Source organism: Hippocampus guttulatus, chromosome 9 (assembly GCF_054856545.1).
Source record: "Hippocampus guttulatus isolate MCC_2025c chromosome 9, RoL_Hgut_1.0, whole genome shotgun sequence".
In the NCBI taxonomy this organism is placed as follows: domain Eukaryota; kingdom Metazoa; phylum Chordata; class Actinopteri; order Syngnathiformes; family Syngnathidae; genus Hippocampus; species Hippocampus guttulatus.
This window is the reverse complement of record NC_141269.1, coordinates 21,056,902-21,075,900: the sequence shown is the minus strand read 5'-3', so window position 1 is coordinate 21,075,900 and position 18,999 is coordinate 21,056,902. Positions and strand designations below refer to the sequence as shown.

Sequence of the window (18,999 nt, the reverse complement as noted above, 5' to 3'; positions counted from 1 at the left end):
CTCCAAGCGCCACCTGAGAAATGCAACACGCACACATTGAGACACGCCTACGCTCTCCCTATCTCTCAAACCCACTACACGCACAAGCAGACAAGTCAGACTCCACACTGAAGACTTCAGTCAAGATTCGAAACCAACTCGATTGTGTGCAGGCGCTCAAGAGGTGGTTGGGGGTACGGTTTAGCCCCTATCAGCAGGGGCGGAGCTACAGGGTGACCCCCATACCTGGGGCAAATTTAATCCTGTACCTGGTACTGTCCTGCTATTTTCACATGGATGCAGTATTCTTACACCCCTTGATACTCTGACACATTTTTAAAAATTTATATCAACTGCATATTTAAAGAATAAATGTACAATTGGGCGGCCCGGTAGTCCAGTGGTTAACACGTCGGCTTCACAGTGCAGAGGTACCGGGTTCGATTCCAGCTCCGGCCTCCCTGTGTGGAGTTTGCATGTTCTCCCCGGGCCTGCGTGGGTTTTCTCCGGGTGCTCCGGTTTCCTCCCACATTCCAAAAACATGTATGGCAGGCTAATTGGGCGCTCTAAATTGTCCCTCGGTGTGAGTGTGGGCGTGGATGGTTGTTCGTCTCTGTGTGCCCTGCGATTGGCTGGCAACTGATTCAAGGTGTCCCCCGCCTACTGCCCGGAGATGGCTGGGATAGGCTCCAGCACCCCCCGCGACCCTAGTGAGGATCAAGCGGTTCGGAAAATGGATGGATGGATGTACAATTGACTGCAAACTCTAAAATAATTTGTTTTAGGTCAAGAACATTCAATTTGTCCAGTCACCATTAGTCAAAATCATTACTTCCACATCACAGCAAGTAAGCAACATGACAGAAAAGTAATTTTTTTGATCATACAAAATACAGTCATAGTTTCATGAAATAAAATGCACACAGGCGGCCCGGCAGTCCAGTGGTTAGCACGTCGACTTCGCAGTGTGGAGATCAATTCCAGCTCCCGCCTCCCTGTGTGGCGTTTGCATGTTCTCCCCGGGCCTGCGTGGGTTTTCTCCGGGTACTCCGGTTTCCTCCCACATTCCAAAAACATGCATGGCAGGCTGATTGAACGCTATAAATTGTCCCTAGGTGTGAGTGTGGGCGCGGATGGTTGTTTGTCTCTGTGTGCCCTGCGATTGGCTGGCAACCAATTCGGGGTGTCCCCCGCCTACTGCCCTAAGACAGCTGGGATAGGCTCCAGCACCCCCCGCAACCCTTGTGAGGATAAAGCGGTTCGGAAAATGAATGAATGAATGAATGAAAATGCACACATATACCAATCTTGCACACATACTCATAATACAAGCAGGAATAAACCTACGTAAAAGAAGCGTTTAGAACCATTAAGAGATTGTGTGTCATTGTGCTTTCTAGATATGATTTGAATGAATGAGCCATTGATTGTAATATGCAAAATGGCATCAGCCATCTGTGACAATTGATCATTCTGATTGCCTGTTCAGTGCATGAGATAGATATAGACAATAAGGTAGTACATAAAAGCCACTGCAAAGAGAATGGCATTATATATTAAATTAAGCTCAACAAATTGTTGCTTTTTACATATATTTGTTCCTGCTTGATCAGGAGTGTGATGGGCATTGTTGTGGATATTAATATTATTTCCTGATACCCCGAATATGGATGGTATGATTAGGAATGGCGGACGCACACACCATACCCCCTCACTGAGGTGTTGTGTCACCCTTGCCACTCCTGCCTGTCAGTAATAGGTGTGGCCCCTGTTAAATCCCTCCAGCATTTTATTGTATATTCCAAATTATATTTATATATGATTTTTGACACACACACACCCCTCGCCCCCTATGTATCAGTCAACCCTCCCGCCCCCTTTAGCCCCAGGAGAGAAAAAATCCTGGAACCGTCCCTGATTGTGAGCAAATCGTAGTGCTGACATGTCCTACACACGCTGTACTCGCTAAACTTGGGAACTACAATACAGTGTCAGTTCTGGGAAATGTTGCTGCATGTATAAATAAAAATACAGTAATCCCTCGTTTATCGCAGTGGGGACCAAAACCACCCGTGGTAAACGAAAATCCACAAAGTAGCGACCAATTAACATATACAGGTTAAAAGTCTGCAAAAAGTCCGCAAACAGTCCGTGAGAAGCTGCAAAACAACAGCGAGTCACATAGAGCAACATATACAGTACTGTACTCCATGTATATGAATTATTATTATTTTTTTTTTAATGAATATGTTTGAAAAAATCCGCGATGCACCGAATCCGCGATAAACGAAGCGCGAAATAGCGAGGGATCACTGTATTAAGTTCATTTTTCCCCCACCTCTTTCATCAAATTACACTGTTCCTAATGAGCACAAGTACTTTAGATCGTTTGGGATTTCAAACCAGTAAATATTTTTCTTTTGTAACACTGTCATCTAAAGGCTGAAGAGTGACGTTGACGTGGCACAAACAGGGACAGCTGAACCTATGAACTGTTCCTGTGGAGGGTGCTAAACCCCTACAGAAATCTGCGTAGGCTCAGTTAAGCCGAAGCCATCATTTTATTTTACAAATTAAAATATTACTGATTTATTTTGAAATTAAAAAAAAATAAAAATATCTAATAACCATTGTGTTCTAATCCAATCCCTGCTTGCATGTTTGTTCTGTGCCTGGGCCAGTGTCTCTTTTGGTCATTGGGTATTACCTTTTGGAAACAGATATTAAAAATACAAAAATCACTCATTATTTCAAAATTGAAATTCAGCCTAGCCATATGCATATGTGGGAATATTAAGTTCTTTCTGTCTCTAGTAGACACGGCTTTTAACAGATGGCCCTAAAATCCATCCATCCATCCATTTTCAACACCACTTAATCTTAAAATTAAGAGGGTTTCTGGGAGTTGGTGGAGCCGATCCCAGCTGACTCTGGGCAGAAGGCAGACTACACCCTGAACTAGTCGTCAGCCAGTCGCAGAGCACATATGGAGAGAAACAACCATTCACACCTGCATCCACACCATCATTGAGTGGGATCCGATCCCACACTGCCCACACACAAGTCAGGCGAGTACACTGCTACACCATCAGCGACTGTGCCTAAAACCTTAGCAATTTGAATCAGTTATTTGAAGGAAATGTGAAACGTTTTGCCCAACTAACCAGCAATTTTAACCTACCCTCAAGGATCACTGTAGGTACTTACAAATAAGAAATTATATAACAAAACATAGTGAATGGGTATATCAGAAGGGAGCCAACACATATACAGTAGAAAAGCATTTCATACGCTTGATTCACAATGAGGGCGGCACGGTGGACAACTGGTTAGCACGCCGGGTGCAGAGGTGCAGGGTTCGATTCCGGCTCCGGCATATTCTCCCCCGTGCCGGCGTGGGTTTTCTCCAGGTACTCCGGGTTCCTTCCACATTTCAAAAACATGCACCATAGGGTTAATGGAACACATTAAATTGTACCTCGGCGTGACTGGGAGTGTGAATGCTTGTTCGTCCATGTGTGCCCTGCGATTGGCTGGCAACCAGTTCATGGTGTCCCCCATCTCCTGCCCTATGACGCCTGGGATAGGCTACGGCATGCCCTCATGAGAATAAGCGGATTGGAAAATTGATGAATGGATGGATACAGAAGAGTACTGAAAAAACAAGTGCACTTGATGTATTAGAAATTGTTGAGTGACACATCAGATAACACACAACACATAAAGACAATGGGAACTGGACATGAATGTGACGTTGGATGATGACACCTGGGATGTCTGCTGTGGTAGTCAGATGGGGCTGGGATGTCAACTGTGGAAGGAGTTTGACTGGAAAGCTAAGATACAATTTTTTTTAGCACCCTATAAAAGTGTTCTCTGTTTAAAAGTGGGGTTAGTAACAAATGCTGGAAGAATTATGGTCTGGTAGGTGATCAAACCCACATTTTCTTCATCATACAAGCTTTTTAGACTGATGAAATATTAGAAAATCCTTGTGACATGACCCATCCCTGGATCACGATGTTTTTGCTGGATGTACTTTCTGATAGTTTGCATATTTGCAAGCCACTTTCCAAAAACATTATTTATATTTCTATTTTTTACATTCTGGTGTAATCTGCAGTAGCTGAAAAAAGTAATATGCCTAATTTGACATAGTAAAGGGAAGGAACTACATATTTTGTTTTTAAAATAGATATTCAAGGGAGACTGTCTTATTGTCACACAGGTTAAATTGTCACATTGCAATTATCTTCTCCATCAGAGGGCGGAACTAACAACTGGAAAACTAATTTTATTCCAGGTTCTCCTTGCCAATTGCAAACAATTGTTTTCAAAATGTTTTATCCTGGCTCTTAAAGTTACCAGCAACCTTCGTAGGTCTTTGTCGGTATTGTGCTGTTGATGTTGTCGGTATTGTAATTTTGATTGGTGACCTGAGCCCTGAACAACGGTGATGCCATTTTCAGTAAAAAGCAACTGCCAAAATGGTGGCCCCCTGGGATGGACAAAGACCGGTGGAGTTTCCCGCTTATGGTAACTCATGTTCCACAAATGCAATAATGATCACACTCCATCGAACATATTATTGGAAAGGAAACGTTTGGGTTGACTTCCCCTCTGACTTTTTTTAACTTTGGGTTGTGCAAAATAGTTAATTGGCGGTCATCTCAGCTGACAATGTGCTCAAACAAAAAAAAAGTTTGACAAAAACTGTAGATTGTTAATGAGTATATCCATATCTTTATATTTTATATAAATGCAGACGTAATGAGTGAGAGAGAGAGTGAGACAGTGAGACCCATGAACCTTGTGTATTATGTAGGTTCTCGCTTTCGAAAGAGTGACCTTGGGTGTCTTGAAAGGCGCTTATAAATAAAATGTATTATTATTATTATTGCTATTGCTGAAGGGCAGATCTGCCACATAGAATATGGCGGATACTCTCACGTGTCGCAGCAACGAGTCAACCCTCTCAGGGCGATCTAACATGTCTGTGGCAGATGCAGCCGTACGGGCAGAGTGGGATAGCACTGGAGCAGAGTGGTTAGCTTCAAAACCGCAAATTGAGTGCTATGGCAGGTCTGCTCTCTTTCGTCGTGACGAACATGCTGTAGAAAAGAAAACAATGTGACCTATATAAGGATATTGTCCGAACAACAGCCACACGGAATGCAGAGCACTTGACGTGAAACGGAGATTCTAACACCACAGACGCTAAAAAGAAGACGCGGCTGTCTCCGACTTCTCTCCACCATTTTGGTTGTCAGTGATGGAGCACATCCGGACGCCCAAGGTATCTTTGAAATGTTAACAGCTACATAGTGATGATGCCGAGATTTTCCGGTTCCTTATTTTCTTACTTTGTGTTTATTATCATCTGTGGCCATGCTTCTTCAATTGACTAACGTTACCAGTTGGCAGGTACAAGTATCCGAGCAGCATCAGGCTCAATGGTGTCACTGTGCGGACGTGCAGTTCTGCAAACGGCCTATTCGTTTTTTTTTAGGATGGCACTTCTCTTCTATGTGATCCGAGCAATCCTAATAATTGCCCACCCTATCCGCACACACTCCAATGGTGTGTCCGATAATGAAATGGATTTCGTAAAAAAAAAATAAAAATCGGGATGTACGTAATACTATCTTCTAAAGACATTGTACGTTGATTGATTTTTCTTGCAACAATTATTAATGTTAACGTCTTTTTATTCGTCCATTAAAATCCCCCATTATGACTGCGTCCCTGCAGTCTTCGGGCATCTGCCAACCGTGACGCTGCATTTTTACTCCGAACCATTTTCGCCCTCTCCTTCGTCTCACCACATCGTCAAAGCGTACCTATTATAAAGAACTAAGAAATTATCCTTATCAGTGCTTCATGGGAATACAACTCAAGAATACTCAGACATTTACAAAACATTTTTTCTGCCTAAAGATTCAGACGTGTAATTTTTTTTAAATAGACACGTTTATTTCAACTAAATTGTCAAGCCAAGTCAAATGTATTTATATAGCCCTTAATCACCAAATAGTCTCAAAGGGCTTTATATGCTCACCGTTTTTAATGACATCCCCTGATCTTAACCCCAAACAAAACAACAAAAAAACGAACACATCTGGGGAAAAATAAACCTTGAGAAGGGGCTGCAGATAATGGAATTCCCTTTCTCGGAAGACCAGGCTGCAAAGTGCCAAGTGGGCAACATTTAACTCACAATGTTACTGTACAATCTTAATGAATGATGTAAAAATCCATTTAATAAGATGAAACAATTCAGGAAGATAATGGTGGTTGCAAGGTATTCCACCATACAAATGCTGTATCCCTGACATTTGTGTGTGTGTGTGTGTGTAAGGTGGAAAATGTGCGTCTCCTGGACCGGTCAAAGGGCCAGAGAAAGGCCAGTGTTGGGACGTTCTACCTTTCAGCTACACATTCAATGTTTATTGAGAACAACACTGAGACACGCAAGGAGACATGGGTAAGCAGGAAGCCGTATGCTGGTCTTCATTAACCGCAATAACGTCATCTAATCCATGACATATTATATATATATATACAATATAGAGGTAGATGCTGAGTACACTATTCCCAATTCTTTCACTCTCAGTTTAATTCTGGCATGGGCAGCTGGTGGGCCTTTCAGTGCATGTTACTGTAGGTACATGCCTTGTGAATGAGTCAAAGAAATATGAAATTATAATATAAACCCAATTCCAATTAAGTTGGGACCTGTTAAACAAATAAAAACAGAAAAAAACGATTTGCAAATCATGTTGAACCTAGACAGTATTTACTTAATTACACTAGAAAGACAAGACATTTAATGTCTGCATTGTCGTATTTTATGCTTTATAATGCACCACAGTTTCAATGGAAGACTGGCTTGCCTGCAGTCAAGACCTGTCTCCCATTGAAAATGTGTGGTAAAATACAATAAAGGAGACCCCGGACTGTTGAACAGCTAAAGCTGTACATCAAGCAAGATTGGAAAAGAATTACACCTCCAAAGCTTAAACAATATGTGGAACTGAGTAAGTTACAAAATGTTTTTTGAATGTTGTTTAAAGAAAAGGTCATGTGATGTCAATGATTATTTGCTAATAAGAATAAAGTTTATCAGTTTGAACATTATATATATTCTCTTTGTAGTGTACTCAGTTAAATAAGATAAGAAAACATTTATTTGTCATACAATGGAGAAATTCCCAATTTACAGCAGCAAAATTATGAAAGGGAGAAGTAGAAGAATTAAAAGTATAAAAAATAAATATAAATATAAGCATATTAAAAATGGATGAGTGTGGGTGAGTCCAGGTTTTCAAGTCTGTCTATTCAATAGCCTGACAGCAGTCGGCAGGAACGAGCGGCGGTACCTCTCCTTCTTGCAGCACAAATAGAATATAGCAAATATAGGTTGAACAGGATTTGCAAATCATATCCTGTTTTTTTAATGTTTAATTGAATGTCCCAACTTAATTAGAATTGAGTACGTATTCAGAAAGATCAGTATTTGACAAGACCCTTGTAAAAAACAAGTAAAATAATGTATGTGGGTGTCTTTGGACACAGCAATACAATAACGACTCCTTTTGTAAACTGTATGACCACAAAAATTCTTGGACTGTCATGTCTCTCACATCGTTAGTCCCTTGTCCAACGTTTATAAATGACTACGATACAGGTTGCAACTTCGCTTCACATTTTGTGGATATCCATGGTCTGATTGCATATATTGACTGATATATCTGACAATCGCCGATATATTAGGGGCGTTCACACGGCACACATTTGCTCCGGCGCTGCACCGATGTATTTTGTTGCGATATATTTTGCACCGCAGCAAATTGTGTGGAGCGTTCACACATACAAAGCCGTTGAGCGTGTCTGCACCTGCACAGCGTCCGTGCAGCCCCACTTGCATTCACACGGCAGTTTCTGCAGCGGAGCAAAACGACAGAAAACAAATGAGCTGTCGTGTTGGTTCTTTTTAAAACGTATACACAACTCAAGCGACTACTGGACAGGCACATCCTTCTCCTTCTCGGTCTCCGTGCCTTCTGCTCGAGAGTGACCGCCCCCGAAAACGTAAATCAACGATGACTTCAATGACACTCAGAAAAGCAAACACGTAATGCGCCAAACAGAAAATCAAGAGAGGAAATCACAAAATAAATTATATGGGGGGCGGGGGGTTGTGAACACACAACAAAAGCACTACACGAACAACTCCGAGACAGTCCAGTCTTCTACAAAAGGAAAGATGTTACCAGCCAAGTCTTGTGTCGTTATTAAACAAACGCATGACGGAAGTCCGACAGAGCGCGAAAGCAACACATTCTCGCCGTATGTAAAGTCTTCACAAGCATTTGCTCTGGAGCAAATTTAACCCAGTTGCGTTCACACGTGCAAATTTACACCGGTGCTGCTTCGCTAACGAGCATTTGCTCTGGAGCAAATTTTTAAACCACCTCCCTGAGGTGGATCAAATTTGGTCCGGTGTAAGCTGTTTTCCGGGGCTACGCCGGAGCTAATTTGCACGCGTGAACGCTTTACTGGGGCAGCCCCGGCGTAGCACCGGACCAAATCTTGCCGTGTGAACACCCCTAATGTCTAGTAGCTTTATTCATTTATTTATTGCCCCCAGAATTGATATCTGCCCAAAAAAATTCCATTGTGGTCGGACTCTACTCCAAACGAAATATACTGCTCCTCCATCCCATAATGATCACCATCAAGATCTAATGTGTAGAAGAAAGCTAATTTTTCTGGAAACATTTGAAATTTCCAAAGGATAGATTTCATCTTTTCATTCTATGGATTGTAGTTTTAAAATGTGTCTTGTGTTTCAGCTCTTACACAGCATGATAAGCAGTGTGGAGAGGTTGCCCACCACACCCACTGGTAGTCAGCTGATCTTACGTTGCAAAGATTTCAGGGTCATCCAGATTCTCATGCAACAGGAAAAAGATTGTTTTGATGTCCACGCCTCATTATTGAGGTTGTCACGACCAGGTTTGTGTGTTTTAAGGGCTAACTGTGTGTCTTTTATACTATCTGATACTGTATGTGCGCAACCCACTTCCCCATTCGGTAAGGCGGGCAAAAGCACTTCCTCCTCATCCAGGTGAATGGCGAAGGGGACCGTGACATACCACCCATGGTAACCTTAAATGTCCACAATTAGGGATGCAGGACAAATGTTTTTTTCTACGATACCAATAACCGATAACATCCTACTTCTCCAACCGATATTGATAAACGTTAACTTTATTTTTGCATATTACAATGCAGTACAATATATCTTTATTTATAGAGCGCTTTCACAACAGCTGCAGCTGTAACAACGTGCTTTAAAGAACAGTTAACATAAAATAACAAAATAATATAACAAGATGCGGACAGTCATGCAATCTTAACCACTTTTCTTGCATACGCTTATTAGAAGCAGTTCTAGATGAAAGAGGAGAGAATCAAAGTGTCCTTTCACCAGGGGATCAGAGACGTCCTGCTCAAAATGTGCACACGCCTGCAAGAAGCTTAATTTTGAAAGTAAACAAGAAGCTGTTGCGTCCATTGATTAAAAAAAAAAAAAAGAGATTGGTTCACTTCTCCTGTCCCATATAAATCGGCTTCAACTCTCAGTTACAATCACGTATCTGCGCTTCGCGCCAACGCTCCTCTCTCCTCGTCCTATGCTCCACAAGCCATCCATCAAGCCGCACCAATGCATACTGTCCAACAGCCCCGCCATCTCCGCTGAACAAAACGACACTGTGAAAAATGCTGCACAGGCGCAAAAAACACAAGCACCCTCGGGGCTATCCAGCGGCGACCGTCAAATAGTGCCGACATTTCACCCCATCAAAAGTAGTGCTGGTACACGTGTGTTGCAAAGAAGGCACAACAATCAAACACGAGATTCTTCTCCTTGAACGAATGGCGTGGCCAAAATGCTAAAAAAAAAAGTCCACAACAGGTGCAAACGAAGGAAAAAAAACACAATATGACTAAACAAAAAATAAAAACAATTTTAAAAAGTTGAGCGCTTCAAGAGTTGTTGTAGACAGCTGCCAAATACTTTGTACTGATAAAAATTATATTTTTGTGTATTCCAAATATATCAGTTGTTGCAGCTTAATAAAATATTTCAACCCCTCTTCACACTGATGTAGCGGGGTCAGAGGATGATGCAGTATATAAAAAGTGGTCGGCAACAACGTATAGTCACGTTTTGCTACTTGATGTTGTTGCGATGAATCAATCTCAAAAGCTCTGATGTGTAGCAGTACCTATTAATAAAGTTGTTTTTTATTTTGCTATCACCCCCACTGGTGTTTTGCAGATATTTAATAGTACTATTTCAAGGAATATATCACTCACAAAATTATTCTCTTAGTTGTGACATTTCAACAATACCCATTGCACACAAACATGGGCACACGCATATTTTTAAATAAAGGCAGGACCCCAAACATTTTATTGCGACTGGCCATTTTTATGTGACGACATTTAAAAGGGCCAAGAACAAAAACATGATTAAAAAAAATATCCCTCACCATAGCTCAACTTCAACGAGCTATGGCTGTTTGTATTCCAACAAGTACAGTTGGACACAGTGCAGTGTCATTTGCTATCCATCCATCCATTTTCTGAACCACTTGCCCTCACTGTTAGCAATTAGCTTAGCCATTGCTTGTTTAAGCTGCTTTAAGCCGCTTTTGGTTAGGTTGTCTCTGCTGTCTCTGGCGCCTGCCAGACCCGGCAACTATCCATGGAGGTCTTGCTGGTCACGCCTTATCTTGTCTGGCATGTTGAAAATGCTGTGAAATTTTGCTAAAACTTACTTTGTACTGTAATCCAATGTTGATAAAGGCCACACAGTTATAGTATGTAGCAACGAAGGTAAAAGTATAGTTAAAACAGAAAAGGCACGGTCGTCATCACTATATGGCATCCGAAGCAGGCCACCGCCTTCGGGACGACTGGCGCTGAGGGAGCCTCGGCTGTGGCTCTCATTCAAGTGAATGGGACCCAGCACGCGGTGCCTACGCTCATGAAAATCTTTACCCTAAGTATCAATATTTATAAAAAATATTGTTTTTAGAGTTGAGGAGACTTCGGTTGGTTGTTCATGTAAACAATCATTTTAATCAGTCGCCATACCATGAAATTTGGACACAGACTTGATCCCTGTTTCAAATTAATAGCTCCGGTAAAACTAAAGCCCTGTTGACACTTCTCACTGTTATTTGTGAAGTTGCGTGCAGCGGCGCTGTATTACCTCCTATGTCATATGCAGCAGAGGTTTTGACTCTTAAAGTGACAATTACTACACCAACTTTAGTGCATTTGAGGCCGGTTTCAATGTCAGCCTAATTTATTGCCATCGGACTGATTGAAGGGATGTCATTTTTATCCCAAAATTGGATCGATAATTGTCAGCCCGATTAGTTATTGTGCATATCTATCTACAATGTTTTTTTTTTTTAAACACAAGATGACAATAGCTGTTTAGGCTTCCTTCATGTTTACATGTATCATGTATTTGTATAAATAAATTATATTGATGTATTTAACTTTTGCCTGCTGACACCAGCCTTAAAGACTTTATTTGTTTTTGTGTGGTTAGGCTTCAACAATCATGTCATCAACCCGTTGTGTTGCTCGTTATTGCAGCATACACAGGAAACCCGCTAACCTCTTTTTCATGTTTGATTATGTGCTCTGCCACATACAGTGGATTATTTTATAGCATGTTGAACAATAAAAAACAAAGCATTTCATCCTTTTTTTTGCTGGCTCTTCTATTTTTAGAGAAGTACAGTGAGCTGTACTGTCTGTCCTTCAATCCCAACATTAACAAGGAAGAGAGGCAAGAGTCATGGAGCTTCATAGACCTCATGGCCGACTACAAAAGAATGGGAGTTCCAAATAACCTCTGGGTTGTTTCAGCAGCAAACAGTGAATACAGGGTTAGTTGTGATTCTTATACCCAACATTTTCATTTTGATGCGATCCATCCATCCATCCATTCATTCATCGAGGCTTGGCAATATATCGATTTAATTGGCACTCATAGGGGGATAGGGGCTGTGCCGGCCAGCGAATAGTGATGATCTATGTTGATCTGTTATGATCTTTATGTTGCATGGTTGATGTAATTCCCAGGTGCTGGCCAATATGACGTTTTAAAAATAACATTAAAAACTGAGTTGAAAAAAACCCAATATTGTGAATTTAATTTTAACATCAAATTATTTTGTTAATGGAATTGATTCAATCTTATTGATTTCAATAACTTGATAACTAATTATCATGTCGATGTGAAGCCAGCATCGATGTAAACTTGTCCAGCGAGTTCGATGTAGTTGGATCGCACGGCAAACGCATTGATACATCAAATAGATAGATGTATAGTTACACCCATACTTTATGACCAACTTTATGAAAAATATTCCTTGATAAACTGTGAGCTGTGCTTGCATTTATAATTTTTCTAGTTTTTCTTTAGTTTTGTTATCAAAGAAAACTTTTTTAAAACATTTAAATAAAATGTTTTCCAAAGTACATAAAAAATATCAACTAAATGAAATATGAAATACACTCCTCACAAAAAGTTGTATAGTTAGTTGGCTTACAGGTGAACTTTATGAAAAATGTAAAGTTCATGCTACACTGATATCATATGTTATGAAAGTAGGACATTTAAGTAGAAGGATACACTGGTAATTTCCTCATCTCAAAGATTAATTGAAACAAAAATTAACAATGGTGAGTACACCACAACAAAAAAATGTCTACATCTCAAAAACTCGTCATGTGCCCTTGAGCATCAATTACAGTTTGACAACGTCTCATGCTGTTCACAAGTCGACTTACTGCTCTCAGGTTATTGAGGTTCTGGGGCGCAGCGTTTTGAGCCTCGATACGGCGACTAAGCTGATCCCACACGTTTACAATAGGATTCAGGTTGGGAGAACATGCAGGCCATTCCATTTGAGGTACAACAGTCTCCAACAGTTGTTCCCTGATGATGCGACCTTGATGAGCTGGAGCATTGTCATCCAGGAAAATGAAATTAGGCCCGTGTTGTTCATGTAGGGGCACAATCACTGGATTAAGAATGTTATTCAGGTAGTAATAATAATAATAATAATAATACATTTTATTTATAAGCGCCTTTCAAGACACCCAAGGACACTTTACAATAACAAAAAACACAAAACAGGGGCTTGTCACAAAGTTTAGGGCAGTTCTGTACAGACTGGAGATACCTGCCCACATGTAACACCGCCACCACCCAAAGGTCGTCTGGTGACAACAGTGACTGAAGCATAAGAGCTCTCCTTGATGTCTACAACATTGTTGGCGGCCATCATTTCTATTCAACCTGAATTAACTTTGATCAGAGACCAGCACTGAGGCCCACTGGTCCCTCGTCCAGCATAAATGCTCCCTGGCCCATGCAAGACAATGTCACCTGTGCCTGGTGGTGTGGTCAGGTACTCTTGCAGGTCGTCGAGCACGCACACCATGCATTTCATGCCCCTTAAATGTGCCTGGAGTTGAGTGGCCTTACTCATTCGGTTTCTCAGGGCATTGTTTACAATGTAGCGGTCATCAGCCTGGGATGTGGCCAAAGGACGTCCATTTCTACATCTTTCTGTGACTCTTCCAGTCTCTTGGTATCTCTGTTGCAACCTGCTGATGACACTGTGACACTCTAAGCTAATTTTTTGGCCACTTCCGTCTGAGAATGTCCTGTTTGAAGCATGAAAATGGCAAGATACTGTTCATCTATTGTTAGGTGTCGTCTCATATTTTGACATCTCATGATGTCAAAATATGAAAAGCATGATGAGGACGACTGTTTAAATACAAAGACATTTATTGGTCGATTCATGGATCTAAAAGGACTGAAACATTTAACAGTTGCCCATCTGTATTCAAAAGCATGGGGAAGGTCATAAGTTCACCTGTTAAGGTTTGATTGCAAATTTCACCTGAAAGCCAAATATCCCGAACGTTTTGTGAGTAGTGTGATTCATGATAATGCATACATCCCTGTTAATGTAATTCAGCTCATCACGCGACTTGATTTTTTTCACGAAGGACACCCCAACGTCTTCATAATGTTCCAAATAGCAGCACATATCTTGGAGTCAGCTAACAACATTGAATAAAATATTATGTGTCGTCTTTTCCCAGATATGTGAAACGTATCCTTCAGAGCTATTTATTCCAAAGTCAGCCTCACCTACCGTCATTTTGGGCAGCTCAAGGTTCAGGAGCCGAGGACGATTTCCTGCTCTGTCGTACTTTCACCAGGACACACTGGTCAGTGTTCCAGACAATCATACTGAACTACCATAAATGAGTGTAATGTTAATAGCATTATGATGATGTTTCATTGCCTTTTAGGCTGCAGTGTGCAGGTGTAGTCAGCCACTGTCAGGCTTCAGTGGACGTTGTCAGGAGGATGAGGCCATGCTGCAAGCTGTGATGAAATCCAACCCTGGAAGTGCCTATATTTATGTGGTCGATACGAGGCCCAAGGTAACACACTTAAGACTCACCTCTCAGCACATACCCGAGGAGAGCTTTAAAGAGAAACATCGAGTTATAATATTGTCCATGTACACTGCTCTTTATGAATGTGTGTCCAGCTGAATGCCATGGCAAACAGAGCCGCTGGTAAAGGCTATGAGAATGAGGACCACTACACTAACATCAAACTGCACTTCATTGGCATCGAAAACATTCACGTGATGAGGAACAGCCAACAAAAAATTATTGACAGTAAGTAGGATTGCAGACCCGTAGACCGGCCGTGGAAGGTGTCTTTATTTCTTCTTCCAGGATCACTGTCCTGTGTATAAATGATTGAGTGAGTAAGGATGGCCGAGTAATTTACCGGCTTCCACCTTCGTGTTGGAGACATAACAGAGGCATTGTGTGAAGTCTAAAGCCAGAAACAAACCACCCACGCCCGTTGTGTTGAAAGCAATAGATCAGTTTCAATGTTTACAAACATTGCCTCCAAGATCCGCACGCATCTTAATGACGTCACTGTTGTTTGCAAAGACAGACATTCTTAATTGCCTCCTCAGTCGAATTCTCACGTTGTCAAGCTTGTAACCATAATTTTCGCCGTTTTTTTTTCTGAAAGGGGTGTATACCAGCAGGAATACTATAAAAGACTAGATCTCTGTGTGTGCTCTTTCCATTCTGACAACCCGCGGCACGAGACTATTTACGACTCACAAGCGTGTGTTTTCCGCCTTCAAGATGCGTGCGCAGCCAGACTTAATGAATGCAAACGTCACATGAAACTGATCGATTGTGGTTTTTGCAGGTAATTATTTAATTGCTTTGAGCCCAATTGCCAATGTGAACGCGCACATCTATTGAAAGGAAAAGGCCAATCAATTCTGGCTCTCCTGTTATTGTTAAGCCTCTGATGTGCCAATTTACCATGAAGCCAATGTTTGCTTTTATATATATTTATATATATGTATATATATATATATATATATATACAGTATATATATTAGGGCTGTCAGTTTAGCGCGTTGGCATTAATTTAAATAAATTTTAACGGGATTAAATTTTTTCTCGCGAGATTAACGCGGCACACGTCACAGCGGATGTTACGTTGCTCTATTAATAAACCAGAAACAAAACATCAAGCGCGCTGCACAGGTCCACGCACGTTTGTTTTGCCAGCCACGGCAGCGCGAGACACCGAAAACGGATACTTAAAGAGTTTATGAATGGAAGGTTTACTTTTAAAAAGTTGCCAGATAGTTCCACTGACAAGACCAAAGTTACCTGTATGTTTTGCAGTCGTAAACTGAGCTATCATCATAGCACGTCGAGTCTGAAATACCACTTAATGGCCAAGCACACAGCTGATGTGAGTACTCCGCCCCCTCGTCTAAGACAGACAGCTATGGATCATTTCAAAGCGAAGAAAATGGATAACACGACGAAGAACAAATTTGCTGAAGCCATCGCTAAATGTATGGCGACTGCATGCAAGCCTGTCAACATTGTCCACAGCTCGACTCAAGCTGAAATAATTCGCATTGCATCAAACGACTCCACAACGGATTGCCAGCGAGAGCCTCCATTACAAGCTGTGTATAGAGATTGTACGTAGCGGAGAAGGCTAAGGTACACCAAGCGGGAGAAGACACTGTTTCGGGAGAGAAATAAGAATAAAGAGCAGGTAGCCTGTCGAATATGATGTATGCCACTGACGCAATTGTTACTTGTTTGGAACTATTTTGTGTTGAAGGTTACAGTGTTGCGTGTCCATATTAATAAAGCGGGTGGAGCTTCTGTGTTCGTCTGACTGACGGTGCACTTAGGCACGTCGAGAGTTCAGCGGTGCAGTCGTGGCGACCATACTGAAAATAAAACGTCTCCGGTGTTGTCATCGAACCAAGTGTAGTCATCTGAAATGATGTCGACACAAAACCGTAGAGAGACTTTAGCGCAAGAAGGAAAAACAGAATCAACATAGCCTGACTGCTGTGTTCAAAGCAAACTTGAGAAAAACGAATTATGCAACCATGCCTTAAATCCGCTATCGGCTGAGTACTAGTTTACCTTCAATGTGCACTTTATAATGTTATATTGCTCTGTTTTGATTCCATAAAAAGAGCTGTTAAAGCAGCTGTTGTGTGACAAAATACATTTTTCACTGTTGTTCATGGACAGTAATATTGTGTGAGAGATTATGTGTGAATAACTGCTCCAAGTGAAAAATGTTCATGTAAAATTGAAAATCAAAATTATTTCAGTAAATATTTGCATTTTGCACATAGAAAACTGATTCATGATTCCATGTTGATGAGAGCATTAAAATGGGGGGAAAATAGGGCAAAAAAATATAAAAGGAAATTCAGAAACGATAAAAAATGCGTGAGTGATCATGATTAATTTTTAGTAAATTTGAGTTAATTATGACAGTTGCATTTTTTATTTGATTAAATATTTTAATCGTTTGACAGTTCTAATATATATATATATATATATATATATAGATATAAAATATCCGCTGTGACGTGTGCCGCGTTAATCTCGCGAGAAAAAATTGAATCCCGTTAAAATTCTTTTAAATTCATGCCAATAAAAACGCGCTAAACTGACAGCTTTTATATATATATATATATATATATATATATGTGTATATATATAAGTAGAGAATGTTTAATTAATAAGGGGCGGCTGGAGTTTACTGCCTGCACTATACTTGACCACCATTAGGGGTACCACATCTGTTTTTGGGATTAAATTAAAAAGGCTTAAACAAACAAAAGAAACCTCTGGAAAACAGTCATTCATGAGACATTTGCTGCACTTGAAGATTTTTGAGTTAGTTTTTGAAGCTTAGAGGTTAACTTTAAATACAGACACACACTATACAATGCAGGTTTCAATGTACATGCACATTGCACATTATTCTTTAAATCTACATGGCAATCAGAAGAAGTACATAATCGGGAAAGTAACGATTATGATAAAAGAAGCAAATATCGATAAAATCTTCGCACATGACTGTTAACAAGCATGAGGATTACAGAAATTAATAGAAACTGTTTTTCGGTTCTGTCAGATTACCCAATGGGAAACCACTAACGAATTTTGGGTTCCATAAACGTTCATCATGGGAACCCATTTTTCTATTTTAACTGATATTCATAGTCAAGATTTGTGATCCTCAAAACTATAATATTTAAAGGATAAATGATTGAAAATTATGCATTAACAATGAACAATTACCATATTTTCACGACTATAAGGCGCCATTAAAAGTCTAAAATTTTCTCCAAAATGGACAGGACGCCTTATGATGCGGAGCGTCTTGTCTATGCGCTGAGTTCCAAAACCTGACTGACAGCCGACACGCTGTTTATATAGAGAAAATGCGGAAGTGACTGTGGACAGGCATGCGGCAAAGAAGTCGGCCAATCAGTGAAGGGTGGGCGTGTATATATATACACATATGGAGAGCGAGAGAGAGAAAAGGCAGATGTGAGTGAGGACAGGCATGCGGGGAAGAAGTCCGCCAATGAGTGAAGGGTGGGCGTGTAAGTGGACGCTAAAGGTACGCCCCAAGCAGGTACCAACACCTGTATAGAGTGTGGCTATGTGCATTGTTGCAAAACAACTTCGGTTTTGGTTTCTAAGAACCCCCGAAAATAAATTCTACAAAGAGACACGCCTACGAAGCTCAGTTCAAACTTCAAGCCATCGGTTATGCTTTTGGCATGCGTGCCCATCTCACAGCAGCGGTGAAAAACCAAGTCAAGCAAATGAACTCTGAGCTTGCCGTCATTCCCGGAGGCTTGACTAAATAACTCCAACCGCTGGACATCGGCATCAACCGGGCGTTCAAAGTAAAGTTGCGAACGGCATGGGAACAATGGATGATCGATGGCAAACACAACTTTACAAAGAGTGAGAGGCAGCGCCGGGCGAGTTACGCCACAATTTGCGAATGGATTGTGGCTGCTTGGACGAACGTGTCTGCTTGCACTGTTGTTCGAGTTTTTGGCAAAGCCGGCATCATTTCTGTGGAGCCACATGGCAATGAGAGTGACTGACAATGAGAGGGAACACGGCGTTTTTGATGGATTACCGGTACTTGCACAATTGTTCAATTCTGATACAGAGGCTGAGGCCTTTGATGGATTTCTGGGTGATGATTGATCGAAAAACGTGAGTACATTGTACGATGGCTAAATAAAATACAACGGAACTCAGTTTTCCGTTGCCTTTTTAAAAACGTGTTTTTAGCTTGTATCTGTATGTCTTGGCATGCTACCGTATGCTACAAGCTAACGTGTTTTTAGCGTGCGCGCATGCATGCCGTATGTTTTACCACTTTAAAATTGCGCCCAATAAACAGTGCGTTTTGTCTGTGTAAAATACAGAAATAGCACCCATTAATGAGACTGCGCCCAACCTACGGTGCGTCGAATGGTCGTGAAAATACGGTGCATC

At 41.1% G+C, this 18,999-nt stretch overlaps 1 protein-coding gene across 2 annotated transcripts in view; it reads left to right on the top strand.

Moving 5' to 3' along the window:
• Positions 1 to 5,015: 5,015 nt before the first annotated feature.
• Positions 5,016 to 18,999, top strand: part of mtmr7b (myotubularin related protein 7b) — a 32,398-nt gene continuing 18,414 nt past the window's right edge. For both annotated transcript variants that reach the window (XM_086120989.1, XM_086120991.1), the window contains exons 1-7: positions 5,016 to 5,275; positions 6,338 to 6,463; positions 8,835 to 8,997; positions 11,800 to 11,957; positions 14,194 to 14,322; positions 14,407 to 14,541; positions 14,652 to 14,784. In XM_086120989.1, the coding sequence (XP_085977115.1) occupies positions 5,252 to 5,275; positions 6,338 to 6,463; positions 8,835 to 8,997; positions 11,800 to 11,957; positions 14,194 to 14,322; positions 14,407 to 14,541; positions 14,652 to 14,784 (868 nt within the window). In that variant the 5' untranslated portion in view covers positions 5,016 to 5,251. The remainder of the gene's footprint in view (positions 5,276 to 6,337; positions 6,464 to 8,834; positions 8,998 to 11,799; positions 11,958 to 14,193; positions 14,323 to 14,406; positions 14,542 to 14,651; positions 14,785 to 18,999) is intronic.